This window comes from Bos mutus, chromosome 23, assembly GCF_027580195.1.
Source record: "Bos mutus isolate GX-2022 chromosome 23, NWIPB_WYAK_1.1, whole genome shotgun sequence".
NCBI classification, from domain to species: domain Eukaryota; kingdom Metazoa; phylum Chordata; class Mammalia; order Artiodactyla; family Bovidae; genus Bos; species Bos mutus.
The window spans coordinates 34,001,390-34,026,267 of NC_091639.1; the positions used below are offsets into that span (position 1 = coordinate 34,001,390).

A 24,878-nucleotide genomic window follows, 5' to 3' on the forward strand; every position below is an offset into this window, starting at 1 on the left:
GGGGACTACGTGCTCTGGACCAGGTCTCTGCCTTCTCAGACCAGGTTTTCCCCCAGGGAGCAGTTTTCTTCCTTTCCATTATCCACTAGAAGGTCTCCTTTCCAGTTCTCCAGCTCTTTTTGCCCATTCTGAGAAAGTTCATCCAAAGGACCCGACTTAAGAATGCCCCTTTAGAAGACCAGAGAGAGAGAAAGACTGAGACCAGAGTGATGCCAATACAGTTGTCCTTGTCACTTGTGAACATGATACCTATGATGAGAAGGAAATCACCAAAATGTTAACAGGGTCATCTCTAAGTTATGAGATCACCAGTGATTTTTTAATCTTTGCTTTAAAAAAAATAATCTGCATCTCAAAAAATGGTTCATGGGAATTCCCCAGCAGTTCAATAGTTAGAACTCGGTGTTTTCATTGCCTAGGGCCAAGGTTCAATTCCTGGTCGGGGAACTAAGATCCTACAAGCCATGCTGCAGAGCCAAAATAAATAAAATAATTTAAAAATAACACTTCATAATGCACATATGTTGCTCACATAAACAGAAGATAACCATTTTTGAAAAAAGAATCAAATGGGACTGTTTTACTTCTCTTTCACCTAAAACGATCGACTTAAGGTGCATTGCAGGGGAGGGGGGCTCTGGGATCTGCCTGCTTTGATCAAGTTCTCCAGAGCATGGTTTTTTCCAGGGGTGAGAGGGCAGAGAGGGCTCCTCCCTTTATTTCGCTTGGGACCCAGGCTAGGATCCATGTCCTTGCAGAGTCCTTTCAGGCCCAGGTTTTGAAATGAAGAGGTCAAGGAGGAGGTGACAGCTCATCTTTCCATCTCTGCTTACATCCTCCTCACTCTTCATGCGTGAGCACAAAAGTTACCCCCTCTGTGAAGCCTTCTGAATCTGCAGGATTCACCTTCCCTTGATTCATCTTGCTTATGTGTTCTATTAGTTTTCGACATTGCATAACAAATTACCCACAAAGTCATCAGCTTCAAACTATGCACATTTATTATCTCACAGCTTCTGTGGACCAGGAGTCTAGGCCTGGCTCAACAGCATCCTCTGCCCAGGATTTCACAAGGCTGGAAACAAGGTACCATCTGGGCTATGTTTTCATCTGAAGGCTTGACTGGGGAAGCAACCACTTCTACCTCATCCAGGTCTTTGGTAGAACTCATTTCCTGTGACTGTAGGACTGAAGCCACGGCTCTCTGCTAGACATTGTCTGGAGGACACTCTCAGGTCCGAGAAGTTGCCCAAAGTTTCTAGAAGCTGCCCACGGTTCCTCTTTACATAGACTCCTCAACATGGCTGCTTATTTTATCAAGTCAGTAAGGCGATCCTCTCTGTAATCTGCTAAAATGGAATCTCATATAGTGGAACCTCATCAAGGAAGTGACACCCATGACCTTTGCCATAGTCTGTGGAGTAGAAGCAAGTCACAGGTCTCACCTACACTCAGAGGGAGGGGACTGTAGAAAGGCAGGAACAACAGGTGGAAGTCATTACAGCTTACTTTAAAGTCTATGATAGTCACACTTTTACAATAACAGACAGAACACTCATTTCTTTCTGGAATTGTAAGCAGCTGGTTATTACCAGCCTGTCCTCAGGAATCCAGCAAGCTCCCCAGTAGAGACCTCTGTCTTCCTCATTTTTTTACAACACTCCAGCACCCAGCACCATGGATCCCACATGGTCATGTGCTGGTTATGCTGTTGGCCCCTGCCTCACTCCTTCTCTACCTTTGTTGGTCTGCTCTGAGCCCCAGGAGGCTGAACCCTGTGGACTGGATCACCTGGGCTCCCTGACCCTCTGGCTTCAAGCTAGGTTCATCCTTTGAGAAGCACTGCTAGGAGACTGGAGGATGGAAGAAGACCGAGGCTGGGTATCTGTTCCCCCCATCCCTGCTGGGCCACAGTTTGGGTCCTGGTTGTTTTCTTTGACTTTCAGCTACAGCTCCTGCTAGAATTCTCTCCAGTCTCCTGTGACAAAGCCTCATCCCTCTACCCCTCAGGCTTAGGGGTAAGAAGGGCTTCCTTCTGTTGCCACCCTCTAGGCATATCATCAGTCCCTTAACCATGCCCAGTTATCTGTGAACAGTTCCTTCATTACACCCCCCCCCAAATTATCTTTTTGAGAGTAACATTTGACTGGGAGGGGCTCAATAAAACATTATTGAATGAATGAATGATAAGATAAGATTCAAGAGAGCTAATATAGACTAGAGCTTGTCTAAAACACCAGGCTAAGCTCGATGAACAGGCTCAAGACAGTCCTGTGCTATGCTAATGCTAAGTCGCTTCAGTCATGTCTGACTCTGTGCGACCCCATAGACGGCAGCCCACCAGGCTCCCCCGTCCCTGGGATTCTCCAGGCAAGAACACTGGAGTGGGTTGCCATTTCCTTCTCCAATGCATGAAAGTGAAAAGTCAAAGTGAAGTCGCTCTGTCGTGTCCGACTCTTATTGACCCCATGGACTGCACCCTACCAGGCTCCTTTGCCCATGGGATTTTCCAGGCAAGAGTACTGGAGTGGGGTGCCATTGCCTTCTCCGACAGTCCTGTGGGATGGATGTTGTTATTTCCATGTGAGACAGAAGAAATTGGGGGCAGAAAAATCACATTCTCAGGTTCACAAAATTTTTAAGTGGTAATGTACCAAAGTTTTCCCATGTTAATTCTTTCTTTTAGCCTAAGTCGTCAAATCGCTGGGAAGGGAACTTCCTGGCAGTCCAGTGGTTAGGACTCCACTTTCACTGACAAGGGCCCAGGGTTCAACCCCTGGTCAGTTCAGTTCAGCCACTCAGTCCTATTCTATTCTTTGTGACCCCATGGACTGCAGCACGCCAACCTTTCCCCTGGTCAGAAAACTAAGATTCCCATAAGCCACACTGCTGGGGGGAAAAATAAGTCTCTGGGCAAAAGGCTGGATGAACCTACAGGATCTATAAGCCCCTGAGTCTAGTGCCTTCCCTGTGGCCCCTCTGCCTGAGCAATCCCCCCACAGGGAGCTCACTCTGGCTGGCTGTGGGGCCCTGTCCCTCACTCCAGCCCAAGGTGCGAATGGAACCCACAGCTCCCCAGCCCGAGAGCCCAGCCTCTCCCTCTGCAGGGACTCTAGCAGTCCTGCCCCCCATCCCTCCCCCAGAGACACAGATGCCAGGTCAGGGAGATGGGGCTCCATAGCGAGGCATCCAGGAAGAGATGAATACCTGAGAGGAGGAAGAGACGGACCCGTAAGAGTGAGAGGAGGAAGAGAGGGACCCATGAGAGGAGGAAGAGACGGACCGGTGGGAGGAGGAAGAGACAGACCGTGGGAGGAGGAAGACTGGGACCCATGAGAGGAGTACAGAGGGTCTCAGTGGACGGCTCGTGCTGTGGCCGCGTGAGAGAGGACCGTGGCCTCCCCAGGCTGCTCTGTCTGCAGGACTCCTTCCCGGGACAGATGCCACACCAGAGTGAGAGCACCTACGGGGCTGAATGATGCCAACGAGAGGGAACATGGCGGGCAGGGGTGTAGAGGTAGAAGCCATGCCGGGAAGGGATGGGAGGGGTGGCAATCCCAGTCCCTACTGACTCGCTCCAACGTGCCCGTCTGCCCACTGGCCACCTCCACAGAAACACAACAGAGCCCTAAGCATAGGTTCTGGGCCTCCAGAGAGTGTCCCGCCCAGACCGACCTGGCACCTTGGCTGGCTTTTGTCAAGGTGTCCTGGAAGCGTCGGTGGAGGCCGCTTTACCAAGGTGAACCTCTAGGGGGCGACCTTCTCCAGGAGCGAGGAGGAGGCGTCAGTTGAGCGCGTGCAGATACGGGCCCCGCCCCCACTCCTCAAGGTTGTCGGGTCTGGGGGCGCAGAGATGATTCTTGCTCGTCTTTGTAGCCCAAGGGCCCAGCATGCGCTAGTTGTTCACCCAGTGTCTGTGGGATGACTGTTGGGAGGTACAGCTTCGGGTTGTGCTGAAAACTTGCATTTATCTCTGTCTCTTGAAAAGCACACTGAAACGGCAATTCATTTCTAAAGGCTGCAGATCCAGAGAGACCAAGAAGAAGAAGACAGCAGATGACAGGTTCTAATACAAATTTTGGACGAGAGAAACAGAAGGACGAGTGGTGCCTTCCCAGAGTGCGGAAAGTTGAAACCTGAGTGTGCTCAGAGAGCAGGAGGGGGGCTTCCTTGGTGATCCAGTAGCTAAGACTCCATGCTCCCAATGCAGACAACCTGGGTTCCATCCCTGGTCAGGGAACTGGATCCCACATGCCATGACTAAGAGTTCGCATGCTGCCACTAAAGATCCCCAGTGCAGCAGCTGAGACCCGGTGCAGCCAAATAAATACATTAAGAATAAATAAAAATTTAAATTCCCACCACAGGACTCTGGAAGCTCAGGAGGTGGGCACAGAAGGTGTCGTGGGGGCTGGGGTACTGGAGAGGTGGGACAGAAGGAGGGGTACTGGTGGAAAGTATGAGTCAGGAGCAACTAGTTCCCCAGAGGCCCTCCTCAAGGCAGCAGAACAGACATCTTAAGGTGTCATCTCTCTCCTCCTGGCCGTGGGAGAAGGTTATTCTGAGACTTGAACTGGACAAGCTCTAGCCTCGAGAGATAGCTCGAGAGAGAAGGGCTGCTCTGGAAACCAGAAAGTTATGGCAAAGTCTGCATATGAAAAGTGAGACCCCAGCCCAGCTCCTTCCCACACTGGCTCCATGAACAACCAGGAAGGAGAGACTTGATACCGATGCCAAATGGCCTGCTTCCAGCCAAGGATCACTAGACATTCGAGGAAAGCCTCTAATTTGAAAGACAGCCTACTTCAAATATAATATATAGAAAAACCTGGATCCTTTGATGTTAGGTGATATATTTAGGACACCCTCTCATCCTTTTTCTCTGGCTTGCCATCTTCTCTTCAGAGAAGGGTGTCCAGGGAAATCTGGCCAGTGCATTGGCTGCTTGTCTGGGTCCCCAGCATCCTGTCTCTTCATCCCACACCAGCCCCCTTGTCTCCTGTGCCCTAGAAGTATGCACCACTGAATCCACCACTCTACCTGCAATAAGACATGATTCCTAGAAATGAAACCAGTTAGAATCACTCAGTCATCTGCTGGTAAATATTTAACCACTGGCTCTCTGGAAAAAAAGAAATCCTGTTTTATAGATGTTTGCTGGTTTCCTGGGTGTAAATACTTCCACTCACTGGTTTCAAGCTACCAGCATGAAGTCACTGATTGTGGAGTTGGGAGCTGCCCACTGCCAGCTCTCACAGGCCAGTTTGAGCTGGCGCCAGCAGGCCATTGGATCCAGCCTTGGGCGGCAGTGACCAAGGACTCACTCTGGCTAGGAGTCAAGCGCACTCTGCTTTTACTCTCCTTCTCCGTGAACCACGGCCCATGAGCCTAACTAAACTCAGCATCAGCTCTGCTGGGCCAGAGGGGAGACTTGAGATGGGAAGTCCATCCCTCACCAAAAAAACTACCAGTCAGAAGAGGCAGTTTTATGTAAAACTAGGAGCTAGAGAGGAGGCTCCCTGGAGATCAGGTTCACTCCCTGCAGGACGTCCCCCTTCCCCAGTGGCTGCTCCAACCCCAGATCACGGTCGATTGATGTAGCTCTTATTGGAGAGGTTGCCAAACTGGGACCACAGGCAGACTGTGGCCAGCATGAGCTTTGCTTGGGACTCAGGCTCTGCAGGGAAGTTGGGGTTACTCTTGGGGTGAGCTGATGAGAATCAGGTCCTTCCAAGTCTTCAGGCACCTCTGGCTATAACCCTGCTTACAGCACCCCTGTGGCCTCAGTTTACCCATCCACAGCCACCCATTCAGATGCCAGGGAAAGGAAGAAGAAACTTTAATGGCTGCTGAAAAGCGAGACCTCCCTTTGCCATTGTTGACAGTGGGCAGGGCACAGCTGTCCTAGCCCAGGCACTTTCTGCTCCTCCGGGAGGAAGCAGCCCTTCCCCTTGGGGACCCAGCATTGTGGGGGTGAGGGTGCAGGGTAGGGGGCTTCTGACTGGCACAGGCCTACGAGCGCCACAAGACCAGGTTGGCAGGAGGCACGTCGAAGCGCTTGCGGGTGTGGTCGGTGTCCCGGCGGTACAGGTAGCCGCAGGTGGGCTTCTGCAAGGTGTAGAAGGGGTTCAGGGAGTTGGAGTACTGGGAGGTGTAGAAATTGAACCTGAGCTTGTCCGGGTTCTGCCCTCTGGGGTCCACCACCACGGGCACGTAGGCTGCCGCCAGAGTCTGCTCACGGTCCTGCTTCCACGACAGGGACAGGGGACGGTGTGGAGCCTTCACCTTTTGGCCTGAGGGTGTCTTCGGCCCATGACTGGGTACTGAGGATTTCTGTGAGTCCTGGGAGGAGGAAAGAAGCGGAGAGCTGGGGACTTGGCGAGGGCCAAGGGCAGGAAGGAGGGGGCAGGGGCACTGCTGAGAGGCCCACAGAGCTACGCCTGGAGCCCAGCCCTGCTGGCCCTGGAGCTAGACGCTTGCAGGCAGGAGAAAGCCTTCAAGGTCCCCCCACCGGACCTGCTTCTACAGACTTGGTTTGCTTCTTGGAGACCTCGACCAGCTCAGAGGCTGGGAACCCGGGGTTCATCTCCAACCCCACGCCTGCCCCTTCCCCCTGCATCTGGTCTGTCCATCCATGTCCCCCACATCCTTCTCTCCCTGCCCCCTGCCAGGCCTCCATCCTCTCTCCTACAAGGTGACTCCAGCTTTCTACCGACTCTTCCTGTTTCTTTATCTCTTGCTTTCCCAGCCTGCCCTTCACACACTGAATTAGTCTCTCTATTGATTGGCCCCAAAGTCCATAACATCCTACGGAAAACCCTGAATGAACTTTTGGACCAACCCAATATATTAATGGCCAGAATGTATGGCTTGTCCTCAACGCACCTTTTGCTGCCCAGAAAATAAATGCCAAGTCCCTAGCCTGGAAGGACAGGGCTCCCCCAAACCCTGAGTTCCAGCCATCCCGTCTGCCTGTCACTTCCTGGTCACACCTGATCCTTCCAGGCATTCTCACCTTAGCTCAGGCTGTCCACCCCAGACTAGCCTGCCCTCCCTCCCACCCATCAGGGATACTCTTTCTTGTTCAGCTCTGAGCCCCTTAAGAGCAGCGCTCTCTCACCCTTACCCTTGACATAATAACCTCCAAAATCCTATTCCTTCTCTTACTCCAGACCAAGACATTGAGCGAACGCTCAATAACTATTGGTTCAACAGAACTGGATTCTAGTAAGGGGTCATTGGCCTTCCAACCAGCCAGCCCCGTTCTAATTTAGAACACTTCTCATTGTTACAGACTGTGTCTCCCACCCAACAATGTCTGCCCTTCATAACCACTCTTGGGTGATTGGGTATGGAGGTCCACCCTCCTGGGAGGCCCCTGTTGCAGCCTTTATCTCCTGGTACTGACATTTATGTGGTCCTCTGTTGCCACCCTCCTTGACCATCCTGTGGCTGAATCATCTTCCTCACCTTTGAACCCCCATACCATCTCCCAGATCCTGGGTGCCCTCTCACTAGGAATCTTCATAGCTGTGATGGAACAACCCAAAGGCTGAGATCCCTGAGTGTCAGGCAGCTCTGTTGCACTCCCCCAGGCTGCAATTCTCAAGAAGACCCATTTCCTGTCTGCAGAGACCCCAGGGAACTGGGAGGAAACCCCTAGCTGTAGAGCTATTGGAAGTTGAACCCCTGCCATCTGACAAAACCTCCACTACTCAAATCATAATGTATGTTCTGTTGTGTTTAATTTATAAATTATTTGCCCAACTCACACTTGCCCAGGGCTTTTCTCCAAGGCAGTCTCTGCTCCCATAAGTTCCCACCTAGCAATATATGACCCTCAGCCTTGCACTTCAAAATTCTCCCTTATCCTCCCACACCAGCAGCTCTCACGGCATCTCCTTCAGGAAGCCTCAGATGCTGTGGCCTCTGCATCCATCTCACCATCCTCCGTGCCATCAGGCCCTCCTTCTGGGAGGTGGTCCTTCGCTGGGCTGGGACTAGGGTGAGGCAAGGCTATGCATTTTCAGGAGGGGCTCATATTCAGACTCATGCAAAGGCATGGTGAGTGCTTCCTTTCAAATATTTTGCGCCCTAGGTCCTGTGCTTGCCTCATCTTAATCCCAAATAGTGGTCCTTCAGGGCTCTGGCTAATGTCCCAACAGCCTGTACATGCTCTCAGAGGTCAGCACCACATCCTATTCACCTGGAGAGAGGGGTGCACGAGCGGTCAGCAGCCTTCCCAGACCCGTCCAGGCTCAGCCTTGGGACACAGATGACAAACAGAGGGGCTCACACCGGAAATGAGGTATGAATAGTCATAATCCACGATCATTTTTCACCACCACCCATGAGCACAGTGCCAAACTCTTTCAGTGGATCTCCTCTGAGAATCCTCACAATAACCCTTTAAGGAAGGTATCATTATGAGTCCCATTTATAATTGAGAAAACAGAAGTCAGGAGGATATTCCCAAGTTTAAGGTCATGTGACTGGTGAGGAGCTAGGCTGCGATGGGAACCCAGGCCTGGCTGACTCCAGGGGCCACACCCTGTACCCCACAGTACATGCCATGTCCACGGCACCATGGGGATGGGGCCTGCAAGTTCATTTCTGTCCTCATTTCATCATCTTGCTGGCTCCTTGCTAGATGTGCTGGGAGGCAGGTGAGCAGCTAGGGCGACCCCTCCCCAGTCCCCAGGCTCGCTGGTGAGAGAGGGTGGCCTGATGTCCCAGGTGTGGCGGGGACACTGTGGGGTTTTGAATGCTGGGTTTTGGTTCTGGGTCCTTGGACCTGGCACAGACAGGGTGACACCCCAAGGAGTGTGAGGTTTATTCTATGAAGTATCTCTCAGCGCAGCTGAGGATGTGACGTCAGTTGTTCTATCCATTTGTGCTCCTCTTATGTACCAGGCTCTGGATATACAAGTAGCAGAGACACTACACATATGAACACAAATATGAAGCCCTGGGGAACAGTGCTTCTCAGTCTCGGCCCCGTTGACACTTTGGGCTGGATACATCTGCTGTGGGGCTGCCCTGTGCATCAAAGGATGCTTAGCATCAGCCCTGGCCTCTGCCCACTAGCTGCCAGTGGCACCCCCCACCAATTGTGACAGCCGAAAACATCTCTCGGTATTGCCAGCTCCTTCCAAGGGCGGTGAGAATCAGTGCTATAGAGTCCATGACAGTTTCCTTATCCTCAGTGTTGAGGCTGATAGCCTGGAGTTGTAGAATTTTCCTTTCCTGGGGCTCACAAGTGGCTCGGGTTTTTCATGTTAAGCATGAATCCGAGGATGTGGGCTTCTGGTCCTCCTGACACGGCAGGGAGGCTCGGCCTGTGCCTGTGGAGACAGGGAACTGCAGAGACCCTGCCCCCAACCAGTCCCTGCTCCCCAGCAGCTCTTGGCCAGCTGGGCCTTGCCCCTCAGGCTCCGGAGCTGGTGTGAGAGGTGACAGAGGCAGGTGCTTTCAGAATTGTCGTGGAGGGCTCTTCCTGCAAGGGGAAGGGCTTGCAACACTCTTTACTAATAGGATCGAGAATCTACCAACTGCCAGGGACTAACCACTGACCTCTGCAAAAGCCCCAAAGAGCCACTGTGAGATGTTATTCTCATCTTTCTGGCTTCCCTGGTGGCTCAGGTGATAAAGAATCCACCTGCAATGCAGGAGACGTGGGTTCAATCCCTGGGTTGGAAAGATCCCCCAGAGGAGGGCATGGCAACCCACTCCAGTATTCTTGTCTGGAAAATCCCCATGGACAGAGGAACCTCCTATCTTCCTAATGCAGAAACTGAAGCTCTGAGCTTGGTGTAAGCGCACATGGTTAGTGAGTGGCGTGTAAGAACCTTGCAGAAGTTGCACAACTAGTGACCAGTTAGTGCAGGAACCAGGGTTTGAATCCTCCTCTCCTGCTCCACCCCAGCCTAGACCCTGAGTCTCCTGTCAGCTATGCCCCAGCTGCTGCTGCTGCTATACTCGAGACCCTGCTTGGGCAACCCAGGACCCCCAGCACATCCAGGGATGAGGCTCGCACAGGAACTGGGGAGCGAGGGAGGAGGAAGAGAGAAAGGAGGCGGCAGATGGGAAGAGGAGGAGGAAGTTGGGCAGCCCCAGCCTTGTCCCACCCCTTCCGGGGGCCCAGCCAGGTTCCAGGTGACTAAGCTCCGCGCACTGAGAACACCCCATCCCATGCTTAGCCCAGCATGGCCAGCTCTGGAGGCAGGGTGGGGCCCTACTGCGTACTTTCCAGGTTAACATCTGGTTTCATTTAACCGTCTCCTCCCCTCTCAGGTCCTCCCTGTCAAATGCACAGTGTGTGTGCACTTAGGGAAGTGGTTCACACCTGGGGGCATTTCCGCCCCCACCCCACCCCTGGGGGACTTGTGGCAATGCGGGGGAGACATTTTCGGAGGTTAGAACTGGGAGGTGCTTCTGGAGTCCAGAGGCCAGGGTGCTGCCAAACATCCCATAGGACACCGGCCTCCCCCGCCCTGCCCACGGCAAAGGATCATCAGCTCACAATGCTGAGGTGGAGAAATGCTGAGGTGGTGAGTTTAGAGGTGGAAGGAAGGGCTCCATCTCCCCTGTCTGCTTTCTGCTGCCTTAAGCCTCCTAGTCCTCCCGTTCCATAGAGGGCAATGAAGTTTAAAGGGCAAGGAGAGGGTCCCACCAGCCCTTTCGCTCCCTGATGAATCACACTCCCCTGTTTTCACTTGGGTTTTGAATTAAGAGCCAAAAGAAAGAATCTGACCCTCTCCTTCCATGACCCCCACACTCGCAGGCAGACCCACCCAGGCTTTTTAGATATATCATGTATACATCTGTCCCTTATACCCGGACCGAGAATGGGGAAGAGGGAGACTTCAGGGCGGCACTTTCTGAGTAAGGCAAGAAGACTTCATATGTGAGATGAGGTTCAATACTTCAGGCCCCTCTTCGGCCCCCCGCCCATCTACTGGCCTAGCCCGTGCCTGATATGCCACCATTTGCACCTCCCTTTTTCGTGGAAGGCCTTGTGCCCTGTCAAAATGCAAATAGCACTGGGTGAGGCAGCTGGTGAAGCCTCCCAGGGCACCTGATGCTGGAAATGTGCCCGGGCTTTGGAGTTTGAAGGTCTAAGCTCGGGACGTGACTCTGCTCTTACAGGTCAGGCATCCTTGGGCAAGTCAATGAACCTCTTTGAGCTTGACTTGCCTCATCTGCAAAATGGGGCTAATAAGGCTATCTACTGCACAGCTTGTGGAGGGGGCACCATGAGTCGTGGGAGCTGTAAAAGAAAGTGGTTATTATCATCAGCCCCGTCCAGAAGTTACACAGAGGTGTCACCCATGCTTGAAGCTTTATGAGCACTTATTTGCCTTCAGTGAGGGGACGGGAATTCTGAAGGGAGTCAGTGAGGAAGCCAAGTCGGGGGGCCTCGGCTTCCTCAGGAAGCCTTTACCACCCACTGGGTACCTGCTCTTCCTGTAATTTATTTATTTATTTAGTTTTGGCCACACCACGCAGCGTGCAGAATCTTAGTCCTCCAACCAGGGATCGAACTCGTGCGTCCGGCAGAGGACGCTCAGAGTCCTAACCACCGGACCACCAGGAGAGTCTCTCTGGTAATTTATAATACATTCTGCCTGTTTTTCCATGTACGAAGGATAATAGAGACTCTATCTCATAGGGTTACTATGAGTTAATGAGATATTCTCCTTAAGGCACCTGGACGTCTTTAGCCCTCAGTAAATGTTGACCAGCATTATTACTTATCACAAGTGTGCCTAGGAGGTGGGGCCGTGCAAACTAAGGGTCCAGGAAGCCTCTCAGGGAAGTGAAGGGGCAGAGAACAAAGGAGCTGAATGGTGGTCACCAGCCCTCCCCCCACCCGGGGAGACAAGGACAGCTCCACGGCTGGGGAACAGGAGTCAGGCAGCTCCCGGCTGCCTGGGCTGGGCTGAGGCCTTCACACTCCTTCCTGCCAATCAAACTTCTTGCTACTTTGGGCTGCCCTGATCCCACACCATGATGTCATCCCACCTGGAACATCCTTGACCAGTGCCTTCCTTGGTGGTGAGATGGAACTTCTGGTGGCCAAGGGCTCCAGAGGTATTCAGGGACTCTTGGGAGGGTACTGGGACACCAAGGTAGGAGAACTTGTATGGGGCTGGGGGCATTGTGACACCTCTTTGACAACATAATTCCTTCTGTCTTCCTAAGGAGATACAGGGGTGGGGCTGGGGGCAGAAGTTTCAAGGTCTGGATGGTTCTTCCAACCTTAATACCTAGTCACTCTGCAATTCCTTCTTCCCATGGTGCCCAGGACTGGTGAGCTATGGGTAGTGGGGTAAGTGGAGAGTGGAGGAAATCATTCTGTTTATTCAGGTACCTTGGGGAGTCCTAATGTTGCCCCAGCCCCACAAAAGTTCACAAAAAATCACTGGCATGGAAGAAATGTAACCAGCTAACTCTCTATTCTCTTTCTTCCTCTCTATCTGCCTTCTCAAGTACAGGAATGAAGGGTGATGGATGAATGGATGGATGGATGAATAGATGGATGGATGGATGGATGGATGGATGGATAGATGGATGGATGGACACATGAACTCATGGATGGACACACGGATGGACAGAGGAGTAGGAGAGCAGAGTGGGGATGGATGGATGTGAGTAGTTGGATAGACGACGGATGAGCAGACCCTCCTGATTGGAGCCCTCGTCACCTTCTTAGTCTCATCTCTTGCTATCTTTTCCCTCACTCTGTGCAGCAGCTACTTTCTTAACATGCCCTGCTCTCTCCCTTCTAAGTCTTTGTATTTGCTCTTCCCTTTCCTAAACCACTTCAAACAAGGGGTTAGAAGATGAAGGGATGGATGCATGAGTGAGTAAACAGGTGGTTAAGTGGGTTGGCCACAGGTGAGTGGTTGGGAAGATGGTCCATGTGGATAGATGGTGGGTTGTTGTATAGAGGATGGGACTGCAGGCTCAAAGCCAGACTTCATGAGCTTGAATCCTGGCTCTACCGTTTTACTAGTTGTGTAACCTTGGGCAAGCATAAATAACATCTCTCTGTGCTTCTGTTTACTCATCTGTGAAATGGTTGGACTAAAGGTCCCTAACTACTAATAATAGAGTAGGGCAAAGCACTTAGGACAGTGCCTGGCACAGAGGAAGCACTCAGTAAATATTAGCTATTATTGGACTTCCCTGGTCCAGTGGTTAAAACTCTGTGCTTCCAATGCAGAGGGCATGAGTTCGATCCCTGGTTGGGGATCTAAGATCCACATTATGCATGATGTGACCCCAAAATATATAAATAAATAAAACTGGCTGTTATTATGTGTGGGTGGGTAACTGTATTGAGGGATAGGTGGCTGAATGGGCTGCCCTCTTGCCATCTTCAAAACCAGATGTCTCCCCCGACACACCTCCTTCGGGTCCCATCTCCCCAACATCAGACTTCCAGGAATGTGTCAGAAATGCCCCATGTCGGACTGCCCTGTGCTTCTCCCTGGGTCAGTGAGGAGGAAAGGAGGGGGCCCGGGGTGAGGGAGGCAGGGCAGCTGTCGACTTCCTGCCCTCGGCCCGCTGGCCAGGGCTGGGCCCAGGACTGTTTCCTTCCTGTTCAGCACTGCCTGTTGAGTGTGGCGTAGACTTGGGGGCCCCCAGGCGGACTGGGAGTTGGGGTGTTGATGACTTGTAAGCTGTGCTCAGATCTCACACCCTAATGGTAATGACCCCTAATTTCTGGAGAGGATGGGAGGGACCAGGAGGGGAGGCAGGCAGGGAGGAGGGGGGAGGAAGGGCAGCCCCGGCGGAGCCTCTGATCTGGGATCTCCAAGGCTCTGGGCAGATGGTATCTTGCTTGGGAGAGGGTGGGGAGGAGGGCCTGCTGCATGGCCAGTGCTGAGTTATATTGTTATTATCGTTTCTAAGCCCCAGACAGCACTGAATCAGTCCTGCCTCCTGGAAGCCCACTCTTTCTGACTTCTCTGCCACACCCCAAGCATGAGCTCATTTTATTCCTCATCATAATTCCTGGAAGGCAAGGAGGGTGATCTGTACCCCACGGCACTCAGTGGGTGTTTGGGAAGGATGGGGAGAGCTGGTGACACGCCGGGCTGACTTGTGGAGCCCAAGAAGATCCCCAGGCCTTGCCACACACACCTGTCCTCTATCCCTCTGCCCCTCCTGCCCTCTTTGCTGTTACAGTGCAGACATGTGGCTTTCAGGGTCCTGCTACCGTCTTGCTTTAAGGAGCCTACTTATTCGAACATCCTCTTTCCACTCCTCCTTGTCTGCTGTGTGATTTGGACAAATTACTTAACCTCTCTGATCCTTACTTGAGTTTCCTTTGTTGGACTTCAAGTACAAACAACTGAGCTATTCCTACAGTTCACACCAGGGTGCCTTATCACCACTGCTCCATGAAGGCCTCCTCTCTTGTTGTATTAATTTTCCCTCTTTATCTCCAGTCTCCAACCACACTCTCCACCCACGCCCACCAGAGGCAGCTATTCTAATGTTCTTAATAAGGATCTTCTTTTTCAACTGTGTTTTCAAAATACATATTGTTTTGTGTGCAGGTAGTGTTCATTTACATAAGTGGTTTTGTGTGTTCTAGATCTCATTCTGTTGTTTACTTTGATCTCTACCTTCTGTTTTTAAGATCCATCTGTGTTGCTGCATAAGCCTCATGCCTTGCTTCCAAAGCCTTTCCTCCCAGGTGCCTCCAACTCCCCATCTGCACAGACAGCACTGCAATAACATCACATCCACAAGCCTTTAGGGACCAGGGTGAAGGTTTCTTTGGGGCCTACTGCTAACAGAGAATTGACTGGTCACAGGGTATGCGTAGATGTCATTTGCGGCTTCCCTGAAGAATCACTGGTAAAGAATCTGCCTGCCAATGCAGGAGACTGGGGTTCGATCCTTGGGTCAGGGAAGATCCCCTGGAAAAGGAAATGGCAACTCATTCCCATATGTCTGGAGAATTCCATGGACAGAGGAGCCTGGCGAGCTACAGTTCATGGGGTCATAAAAGAGTTGGACATGACTTAGCGACTAAACAATAGATGTCATTTGAAGTCTTTTTTCCTCCCCCCACAAAATGGATGTATTGTCCTCTTCCTTTGTAGGGCTGACTTGCTGGTAGTGGGTTGGGACTTCCCTGGTGGTCCAGTGGTTAGGAGGACTCCACACTTCCACTGCAGGGGGCGTGGGTTTGATCCCTGGTCAGGAAACTAAGCTCCCACGTGCCATGTGGTGTGGCCAAAAAATAAATGAAAAAAAAATTTCTTAAGATGGTATTGGGTTAATGCACCTAGTCCACTCGGCTCTGTGCCTCACACAGCAAAGATGCTCAGTGAATGGTAGATGCAGCTGCTGTGACTTTCAGGTCTCAGGAAGACAGGGAGAGACAAGATGGACCCACGAGAGGTTGCATGGAAACACAGCCAGGGCTCAAAGTCCCCATTCAAGTGTTGGTCTCCAGAACATGTGAAAAGTGTACGGGGCTCCGCTGATTCCTAGAGGGTAGGGACGGATCCTGGAGGCTAGAAGCAGAGCACAGAGCTGGTGCAGAGGAGCCAGCCGCGCCCTGGGGAAATACTCCCTGCATCCAGAGCTCACCTCTCTTTCCCCGGGGCGCCCCCTGCACAGGAGGCACCAGAAACCCTCATCTGCTGTTCTGCCTCTGCTCTGCCAGCCAAGGAACACATTAATCAGATGAGAAACTACACCTGAGTGTTGGAGTGCACCACGTGACTATAGGGCTTCCCAGGTGACCCAGTGGTCAAGAATCCACCTGCCAATACAGGGGCCGCAGGAGAAGCAGTTTTGATCCCTGGGTCAAGAAGATCCCCTGGAGAAGGGCATGGCAACTCACTGCAGTATTTTTGTCAGGATAATCCCGTGGACAGAGGAGACTGGTGGGCTACAGTCCACAGGGTTGCAGAGTTGTATATGACTAAGGGACTGAGCATGAGCATCCCACTTTACAGATGGAGAGACTGAGGCTTAGGAAGCCTGCGTGGTCTCACAGGAGGTTCAGTTCAGTTCGGTTCGGTTCAGTCACTCAGTTGTGTCTGACTCTTTGCGACACCATGAATCGCAGCATGCCAGGCCTCCCTGTCCATCACCAACTCCCGGAGTTTACCCAAACCCATGTCCATCGAGTCGGTGATGCCATCCAGCCATCTCATCCTCTGTCATCCCCTTCTCCTCCTGCCCCCAATCCCTCCCAGCATCAGGGTCTTTTCCAATGAGTCAACTCTTTGCATCAGGTGGCCAAAGTATTGGAGTTTCAGTTTTAGCATCAGTCCTTCCAATGAACACCCAGGACTGATCTCCTTTAGGATGGACTGGTTGGACCTCCTTGCAGTCCAAGGGACTCTCAAGAGTCTTCTCCAACGCCACAGTTCAAAAGCATCAATTCTTCGGCATTCAGCTTTCTTCACAGTCCAAATCTCACATCCATACACTACCACTGGCAAAACCATAGCCTTGACCAGATGGACCTTTGTTGGCAAAGTAATGTCTCTGGTTTTTAATATGCTCTCTAGGTTGGTCATAACAGGAGCTTAGTGGCACTGAAATCCACATCTCCATGCTGGCCCCCATCCAGTGTTCTTTATTTTAAAAAAGGGAAAATACATTCCATGCTAAACTATGTTCTTTGGGACTTCTCTGGTGGTCCGGTGGTTTAAAAAAATCTGCCTTCCAATGCAGATTCGATCCCTGGTTGGGGAACTAAGATCCCACATGCCGTGGGGCATCTAACTAAGCTCATGGACCACAGCTAGGGCACCTGTGAGCCACAGCTAGAGAAAGCTCTCTCACCGTAACAAAGAACCCGCATGGCCAATATTAAAACATAAACAATGTTCTTTATTATTTGTAGAATTTTAAGTTAGGACAAATGATCTACCAGCAGAGGACATTACTGAAAAGTAAAAGCCCCGCCTGTCATCCTAGCACTTCCCACCTGCTCCGCCCCAACTATCCCCACACTCCCAGTCCGCTCCACAGTCTTGGTCCCTGCAAACCCCTGGCTGTTCATTCACAAATACATCTTATCTACCTATAGTCACAATCTACGTGAGATTTGGGTTTTTGTTTTTGTACTAAACAATCTCTCTCTTTTTTAATGATTTCAGATGGTGGGATGTGTTTTACAATGGAATATTTTTGCCTGGCTTTTGAACCTAACCTTGTAAACACCTACCCCGCCCCGTCTCCTAGGCCCCCATGGAATTTTCCTTCTTGAGGTTCTTTGTTGAATGGGTACTGCTCTCGTGCAGCCTCTCAGGGCCTCTCTTCTGTCTGTTGTTCTGTTCAGCATGTCCATGCCCAAAGTCAAGGCAGGGAACTGGGGTGAGAGCATGCAGGTAGTAAGTACCCACCATGAGTCAGACTCTCTGCTTGGTATTTAAACTCTCTATCTCATTGAATCTCATAACCACCTACATTAATAGCCCCTGTTTTACAGATGAACAAACTGAGGCTCAGAGAGGTGGTATCTCAGCCAAGGTCACACCCTTGCTAAACAACAGAGTCAGGATTCAAACCTATTCCCCGGCAAGGATCTTTCCCATTCTGCCATGGTCCCACCCACAGAGCCCACGGTTACCAAGGGAAATGCATCCCTTCCCAGCACCCTCAAACACACCACTCCCCACTCAGGGCTGGATCTTGGATCTTCATACTCTCAGGCACCAGGTACTGACTTGACCACCTTCTCAGGATGTAGGAGTCCATGTTAGCCAGGCTTCCTCTTAGCCTGACCACATTTCCTGGCACCTGCCCAGCCCAGAGGAAGGCTGGGGTTGGGAGAGGTGGTGGGTGGAGACTAAAGCCCACTCCACCCTGCAGGCTGAAGGGAACAGTGTCAGGAGCTGGTCTGGTAGAAGGCATCTCCAACCTGGAGCATGCGGTAGGACGAGGTGATCCACAGCTCAGTGGATATGGGAATTGGCATGATGGGAGTTTTGACTTTTGCCCTTGCAGAACTCACCACAGAGACCTGGGGTGGTGACTCTTGGTGTCTCTCAGCCTGCCCTTCCCACACTCGGAGTGCACTCCCCCAGCCAGGAGCATTTGGCTTTGTCGGAGGGGAGACCACCACTTTGACAAAGGCCCGGCTGGGTCTCTGGGGAGACTGTACCTGCCGGGCCCCCATCCCACCCCACATTCCAGAACCGGCCAGGAAAGTCGGCTCTTGGAGGTGACTAAGTAACTGCCAAGCTAAGATTTAATTACAGGATTGGGCTTTTGGCTGTTTGGAGGGGAGCCTGTTATTTGGCTGTTTCTTTTCCTGGGGGACCAGGTGTGAGATGTCATCATTAGATGGAGTGGGGCTACAACAGGGGGCTGAGCTGGACAGAGAATCAAGCCCCGAGCCTGCCCCAGGGAACCCAGCCTCCAAAGTTGTCAGAAACAGCCCCCTACCTCTCCACACACCAACATGGAAAAGGAATCTGGGTGAAATGAGGATAGAGGGCAGGGAGAGCCCTGCTGTCTACTTGGCAGCCTCAAGCCCTTCTGGATGCTCATGTGTCACCCTGGTTCCCCTCTTTCCTCCACCCCCAACCAGGGCTAACCCCTAAGGCAAAGGGACCAGAAGGGGAAGAAATGAGCAAACGCTTAAGGAGTGGCCCCTGGGTGCCAGGCCCTGTGCTGGCACTTCACATCTATGATCTTATTTAATCTTCCTAATGACCCTCAGAGAGGGTACTGTTATTACTCCCATGTTACAGATGAGGAAACGAGCTCAGAGTTGTTTTTATCTCCCTATATGCAAACTGTTTACCATGCCCTTCCCTTCTTCCTAAGAAGTGTCCCACAGACTAACAACTTTTTCTTTTTCTACCACCAGCACACGTGTCCAAATCCCCTCCTGCTTATGTAGTTAACCAAATGATTAAGCAATTAACTGATGAATTACACGGCCTCCCACAGTCCCTCAGCCTACTCTTTCTCCTTCTCCTGGTCTTTCATCCAGCTGCTAAAGATCCTTACAAAGAGCTGTTACCACCAGTTACCCTTGCCTGCTCCATCACCTGGTAACCACCAACTCTAGGCCTGAACTTCTCAAACTATAACATGCTCCTGAATTACCTGGGGTCTTGTTATATATAACTCACTCATTTTGCAGTACAGCAGAAACTAACATTTTAAATCAACTAAACTGCAATAGAATTTTTTTTTAAAAACTGCTTAAATTACACTCTCAAAAAAATATATTGCAGATCTTCTGCTGGGTACCAGTGAGCAACAGCTCACTGATTCCATAATGATTTTAAATTAACAGCTTATTTTACAGATGAACAAATGGACGTCTCAAGAGGTTGCTCAACATCTGGAATGGAGCCAGAGATCCTATATTTCTAGTAAAATCCCAGGTGATGCAGAGGCTGCTTTGTGGTGGGTCCATTTGTTGTTGTTCAGTTACTAAGTCATGTCTTGACTCTTTTTCGACCCCATGGACTGTAGACTGCCTGGCCCCTCTGTCCGTGGGATTTCCCAGGCAAGAATACTGGAGTGGGTTGCCATTTCCTTCTCCAGGGGATCTTTCCAACCCAGGGATCAAATCTGAGTCTCCCGATTTGCAGGCAGATTCTTTACCACTGAGCCAACAGGGAAGCCCCATGGTGCTTTTAAACTAAACTCTCCTGCTGAGTTATTTTTAAATTTTTTAACAGCAAATGTATTTCCCATGGTTTGGAAATTAGAAAGCGTAGAACAATGTTCAGTGAGAATTCTCCCTCCCACTCTCTTTGCCCAGTTCCCACCACGTCCCCCCAGAAACCACTTTCACTAGTTTCTTAGGTTATCTTTCCTTAGTGTCTCTGTGCCAATACAAGCAAATAAGATTATACATAGTGAAAGTGAAGTCGCTCAGTCGTGTCCAACTCTTTGCAACCCCATGGATGGTAGCCTACCAGGCTCTGCCGTCCATGGGATTTTCCCGGCAAGAGTACTGGAGTGGGTTGCCATTTCCTTCTCCAGGGGATCTTCCCAACCCAGGGATTGAACCCGGGTCTCCTGTATTGCAGACAGACGCTTTACTGTCTGAGCCACCTATTCTGCCCCAAATGGTAAAACACACACACACACACGTGTACACATGGTTTTGTCAACAGTTTATCAGTTTATCTGGTAGAAAACTGGACACAGTTGGCTGACTCACTCATTTTTAGAGTTGCATGATTATTCCATTGTGTGATTATGCCATCATTTATTTAACCAGTCATCTTTAACTGGACAATCTGTGTTGTTTCTGCCTTTTTAAGCCTGTCACACCCTGGCTGACCTTGCTGTGACCTCTCTCCCATCTCCCAGTTCCTAGTTCCACCACCCCGAGCCCTTGCAGAGGTCTTCGCCCTTCCTGCCTGCCCTCCTCAGATCCTCCAGCCCACCCTGTTTTCTCCTACTCTGAATCTCTGTTAATCCCATTGTTAGTCTCCCCCTCTTCACTTACCTCCCCACCCTTCACCTCTCCACGTGTCTCTCACTGTCTCCCCAAATAGACTAAAGCAACTTGAACTCAGGAACCATGTCTCTGATTTCTCTGGATCCTTCATAGTCTAGAGCAGGGCACACAGACATTCTCAAGATTATTTATAGGAACTTCCCTGGTGGTTCAGTGGCTAAGACTCTGAGCTCCCAATGCAGAGGGCTCAGGTTCAATCCCTGGTCAGGGAACGAGATTCACGTGCCACAACTAAGATCTGCTGCAGCCAAATAAATAAATATTTAAAAACAAGAATATTATTTATATGGTGGAAGTTGTGTATGAATGGAGTTGCTGGATGGTAACTCTCCTGGGGATGTTTCAGGGTGTAAGAGCCTAGGAGCTACCCAAGGTGGGAGGTCTCCATGAAGGAAGCCCCTATCTCGTGCCTGAGTATCTAGAGCACTTGACTGGGTTGTGATGATGTCCAGGGCATGATGTGGTTTCAGGAGTCCCCTTGTGCCCTTCCCGTGTGGACAGTGGGAGAAGCCATGATGTACAGGTAGGGGGTGGAGGGGCGGATCCTGTGGGTATGTGTGGAAGCTCTTCCTGTCTCTGTCAACATCCTTGTCATCCTTCAGAGGCCAGCTCAAGCCTCAGTTCTTCCAAGAAGCCTTCCTGGACCTCTCCAGGAAGCCCATGCTATTCTCCCCTCCTCTGAATTCCTGCTGTGTATGTATCACTGGCAGCTGTCACTGTTCTGTACTTAGTCATCGTGGTCTGCCACCTTGAATCATGTAAACCCAGTTCCCTGATGAGATCTCAAGACCCTGCAAGGTAGAAATAAGACTTCTATAATTCTCTTCTAGCTCCAGTTACCTCAAACCTTCAGCACGGCAACAGGCAACTGGAAGCCTCCACAAATGCTCTGAACAGGAACTGGCTCCAGCAGTGCCCTGGGAGTGGGTGGGGTAGGACAAGGTTGACCACAGATGTGTCACCAATCAAAAACATTTGGGGAACACAGTGTCTTTAAAGATGCTCTGTCCCCCAATTTGTTCCTCAATCCCTCCTCTCTTGGTGGGAAAAACGACCTCCCAGCCACAAGCCCTGAGGGTCCCTCTCATCCTGTCCTTTGACACTGGAGTGGACTTTTCAAAAATGCCACAGTCATGAAAAACAAAAGCAGAGGATTGCCCTAAATTACGAGATTAAAGGAGTATGACCAGCAAATTCAATGGGTGAGTCTTTAAAAAAAAAAAAATTATTTGGCTGTGCCAGGTCTTAGTTGCGGCATGCATGAGGGATCTTCGTTTCGGAATGTGGGATCTTTTAGTTGTGGCACGCAAACTCTTAGTTGCCGCTTGTGTGATTAAGTTCCCTGACCAGAAATCGAACCTGGGTCCCCTGCACTGGGAGCAGGAAGTCTTAGCCACTGGACCACCAGGGAAGTCCCACAATGTGTGAATCCTGATTGAATTGCGGGTTGGAAAAAAAATCAAAAACTAAAATGACACCTTGGGGATAACTGGGAAATTTTTAACGGGGAGTATATTTTAGATACTAATAGTGTATCGATCGATGTTAAATTTCTGGTGTGTGATAACTGCATTGTGGTCATTAAGGAGAATGTCCCTAATCTTAGGCAATGGATACTGAAGTAGTGGTGAGGGTGGGGAGACGTGCCATACCCACACCTATGAACTGTCAGCAAAATGAAAAGGAAGTGTGTGTGTGCATGCAGGTGATCATTTTATTGTTACAATGTTTTCAAAATGAAAAATTTGGAGGAGAAAGGTCTGTGATAACAAAGGGGTGCCATTCCAACTGTCTGGGAGAAAGAGGAGGGGAAATGCAGCTGGGGGTTCTGATGGGGTAGCTCAGGGGAAGCACCTCGATTCTGTGACCCGATTACCAACCCCCCCACCCCCGCACACTAGCCTTCCACCCCTGGTGCCCAGAAAGCATTCAAATCTAACCTCCCCCCGTCCCCCCGCCCCCATGGCCTGACTCTCTGAATCTTCCACGAAGTGTCTCAGGTCTTCATCTGATGGGACCTCCCCTGGTGGAAGGCCACCACCCCCTGGCCAAGCTAGAATAATACCTGAAGCATCTTAAAGGTGCACAGCTCATCTCCCTGGAGAATGAACTGAACCTCAGTGGACTTGACCCACCAGAAGTTTTTAAAAATTACATTCACTTAGAGAGGGAAAGGGAATGTAAACTGGTGAAGCCACTATGGAAAACAGTATGGAGGTTCTCAAAAAAATAAAAATGGAACTACTATGTGACCCAGCAATTCCACTCTTAGGTATAGATCTGAAAAAAATGAAAAAACCAGTTCCAAAGATATACTCACCCCACCGATCACAGAGGCATTATTTACAATAGGCAAGACATGGAGACAGCCTGTCTATCGACTGATGAATGGATATAGAAGATATTTTATTTATAAGTATACATATAAGTATATATACATTATACACACAATGGAATACTTTTGTTGTTGTCTAGTTGCTTAATTGTGTCTGACTCTTGTGTGACCCCATGGACTGTCACCCATCAGACTCCTCTGTCCATGGGATTTTTGCAGGCAAGAATACTGGAGCAGGTTGCCATTTCCTTCTCTAGGGGATTTTCCCTGACCCAGGGATTGAATCTGTGTCTCCTGCATCGTAGGCAAATTCTTCACCACTGAGCCACCACTCAGCCATAAAAAGAATGAAAACTTAACCATTTGCCACAACACAGAAGGACCTAGAGAGTATTATGCTTATAAAGTCAGACAGAAAGCAAATACTAAATGTTTTCATTTATTTGTGGAATCTAAAAAATAAAGCGAATGAATGTAACAAAACAGAAACAGACCCACAGACATAGAGAACAAAACTATTAATAGTTGGGGGAGGGGGATAGTGGAGAAGGAAGGAGGGAAGGACAAAATAGGGGTAGAGAATTAAGAGGCACAAACTACTATGGATAAAATAAATAAGCTACAGGACCTATTGTACAGCACAGGGAATATAGCTGATACTTTATGATAATTTTAAATGGTATATAATCTATAAAAATATTAAATCACTATGTTGTACACCTGAAAATAATACAATGTTGTGATTCAACTGTATTTCAATTAATATATATATATTCACAACTTCACAGAAAAAATAAAGAATTTGATGTTAAAAAAAAAACGCGCCACGATTTAGTCATCCTGCATTCTCTTTGGAGCTTGTCAACGAGGATATTTTCCACCCTAGTCATCAGATTGGGACACTAGTTTATTGCTTTTATGTATCGCTTTTCCCTTTTTTTCCTATGGGCATTTCCTTACAGGCATGGATGATTCCCGGCCCACTCTTCCAGGGCCTCTAGGAGCCATCGGCGTGCGCGCTGAGGCCAGCCGCCGCCCCAGTGCTGGACGCACGAGTTGTTTCCCAAGTTCTGGACTGTCCTGGTCGCGAACCGCCTTGGAAGCGGGGACCTGGCCCGCCCCCTCCCTTCTTCGGGGGGAGAGGGCGGAGGAAGAGGCCCGGGAGGCGACCGCGGGGAGGGTGTGGGTCGTCTACGCGCTGGGCGTGGGCTGGGCGAGGTTCCCCGGCCCACCGGGACCCGCCAACAATGGCCAGTTGTGGAAGGAGGCGGCAGGAATGCAGCCGGGGGAGTCGGGCGGCGGGGCGGCGGCGGCCGGGGGGCGGGGCCGGGGCGCAGCGGCAGCCTCTTACCTGTCCAGGTAGTTCGCATTTCTCGGAGAGCGGCGGCGCCCCCAGCACCTGCCGCCCGGTGCGCGGGCGGGGAGGACGGCGCGGGGCATGGCCTGGTAGAGGCCCCCGGGGAGACGGTGCGGAGTCCAGTCCCGAGCAGGGCAGGCGAGGGAGGGACGGTCCTCCCCCGGCGCCCGCGCGGCCGGCGGCAGCATGAAAAAGAACCCGACGGTGCAGGGCACTTTCAGCAAACTCTTCGGCAAGAAGCATGCCAACCCGCCCGCCACTTCCCTCTACGCCACCAACCCTCCCTGGATCTTCACCCAGGAGGCCCCGGAGGAGGGGACCCGGGGCTTCGGTGAGTGCGCCCGGGAGCGGGAGCGCGCGGGGGCCTGCGCGTGGTCCCCCACCCCAAGGGCGGCCCTCTCCCCGGGCTCTGGATGATCCGCGGCGGCGAGGGCGGGAGACTCGCCAGGGCGGAGGGGGAGCAACGCGTCTGAACCTGTGAGCTGGCCGGGCAGGAGCCTTCGGCAAAGGGAGGTCTCTGGGAAAGAGAAGGAGGGGCCCCTCCCCACCGCAAGGTCAGAGATCTTTGAGGGGGTAGGCCGCATCTGATCCTTGTCCCTGTCCCGAGGTGTTTGTTTTCCCTCCTCCGAGGAAGTTATGTTTGTTTTATTGTTGCTAGAAAGGGCTCCCGGGGTTTGCTGTACCCTCCCTCACCCTTCCCCCAGCAGTTC

At 51.1% G+C, this 24,878-nt stretch overlaps 2 protein-coding genes across 2 annotated transcripts in view; one reads left to right on the forward strand and one right to left on the reverse strand.

The window, feature by feature from the left end:
* Nucleotides 1-556: 556 nt before the first annotated feature.
* CIMIP3 (ciliary microtubule inner protein 3) lies at nt 557-24,312 on the reverse strand (the record flags this gene model as incomplete). The annotated part of the gene is made up of 2 exons (XM_070360971.1): nt 557-6,342; nt 24,163-24,312. Coding segments are annotated over 2 exons (480 nt in total), but the record flags the coding sequence as incomplete, so codon positions are not given.
* The window catches only part of C23H6orf132 (chromosome 23 C6orf132 homolog), a 37,190-nt gene continuing 36,104 nt past the window's right edge, over nt 23,793-24,878 (forward strand). Inside the window, exon 1 of the mRNA XM_070360740.1 lies at nt 23,793-24,499. Within this exon, the coding sequence (XP_070216841.1) occupies nt 24,355-24,499 (145 nt within the window). The 5' untranslated portion in view covers nt 23,793-24,354. The remainder of the gene's footprint in view (nt 24,500-24,878) is intronic.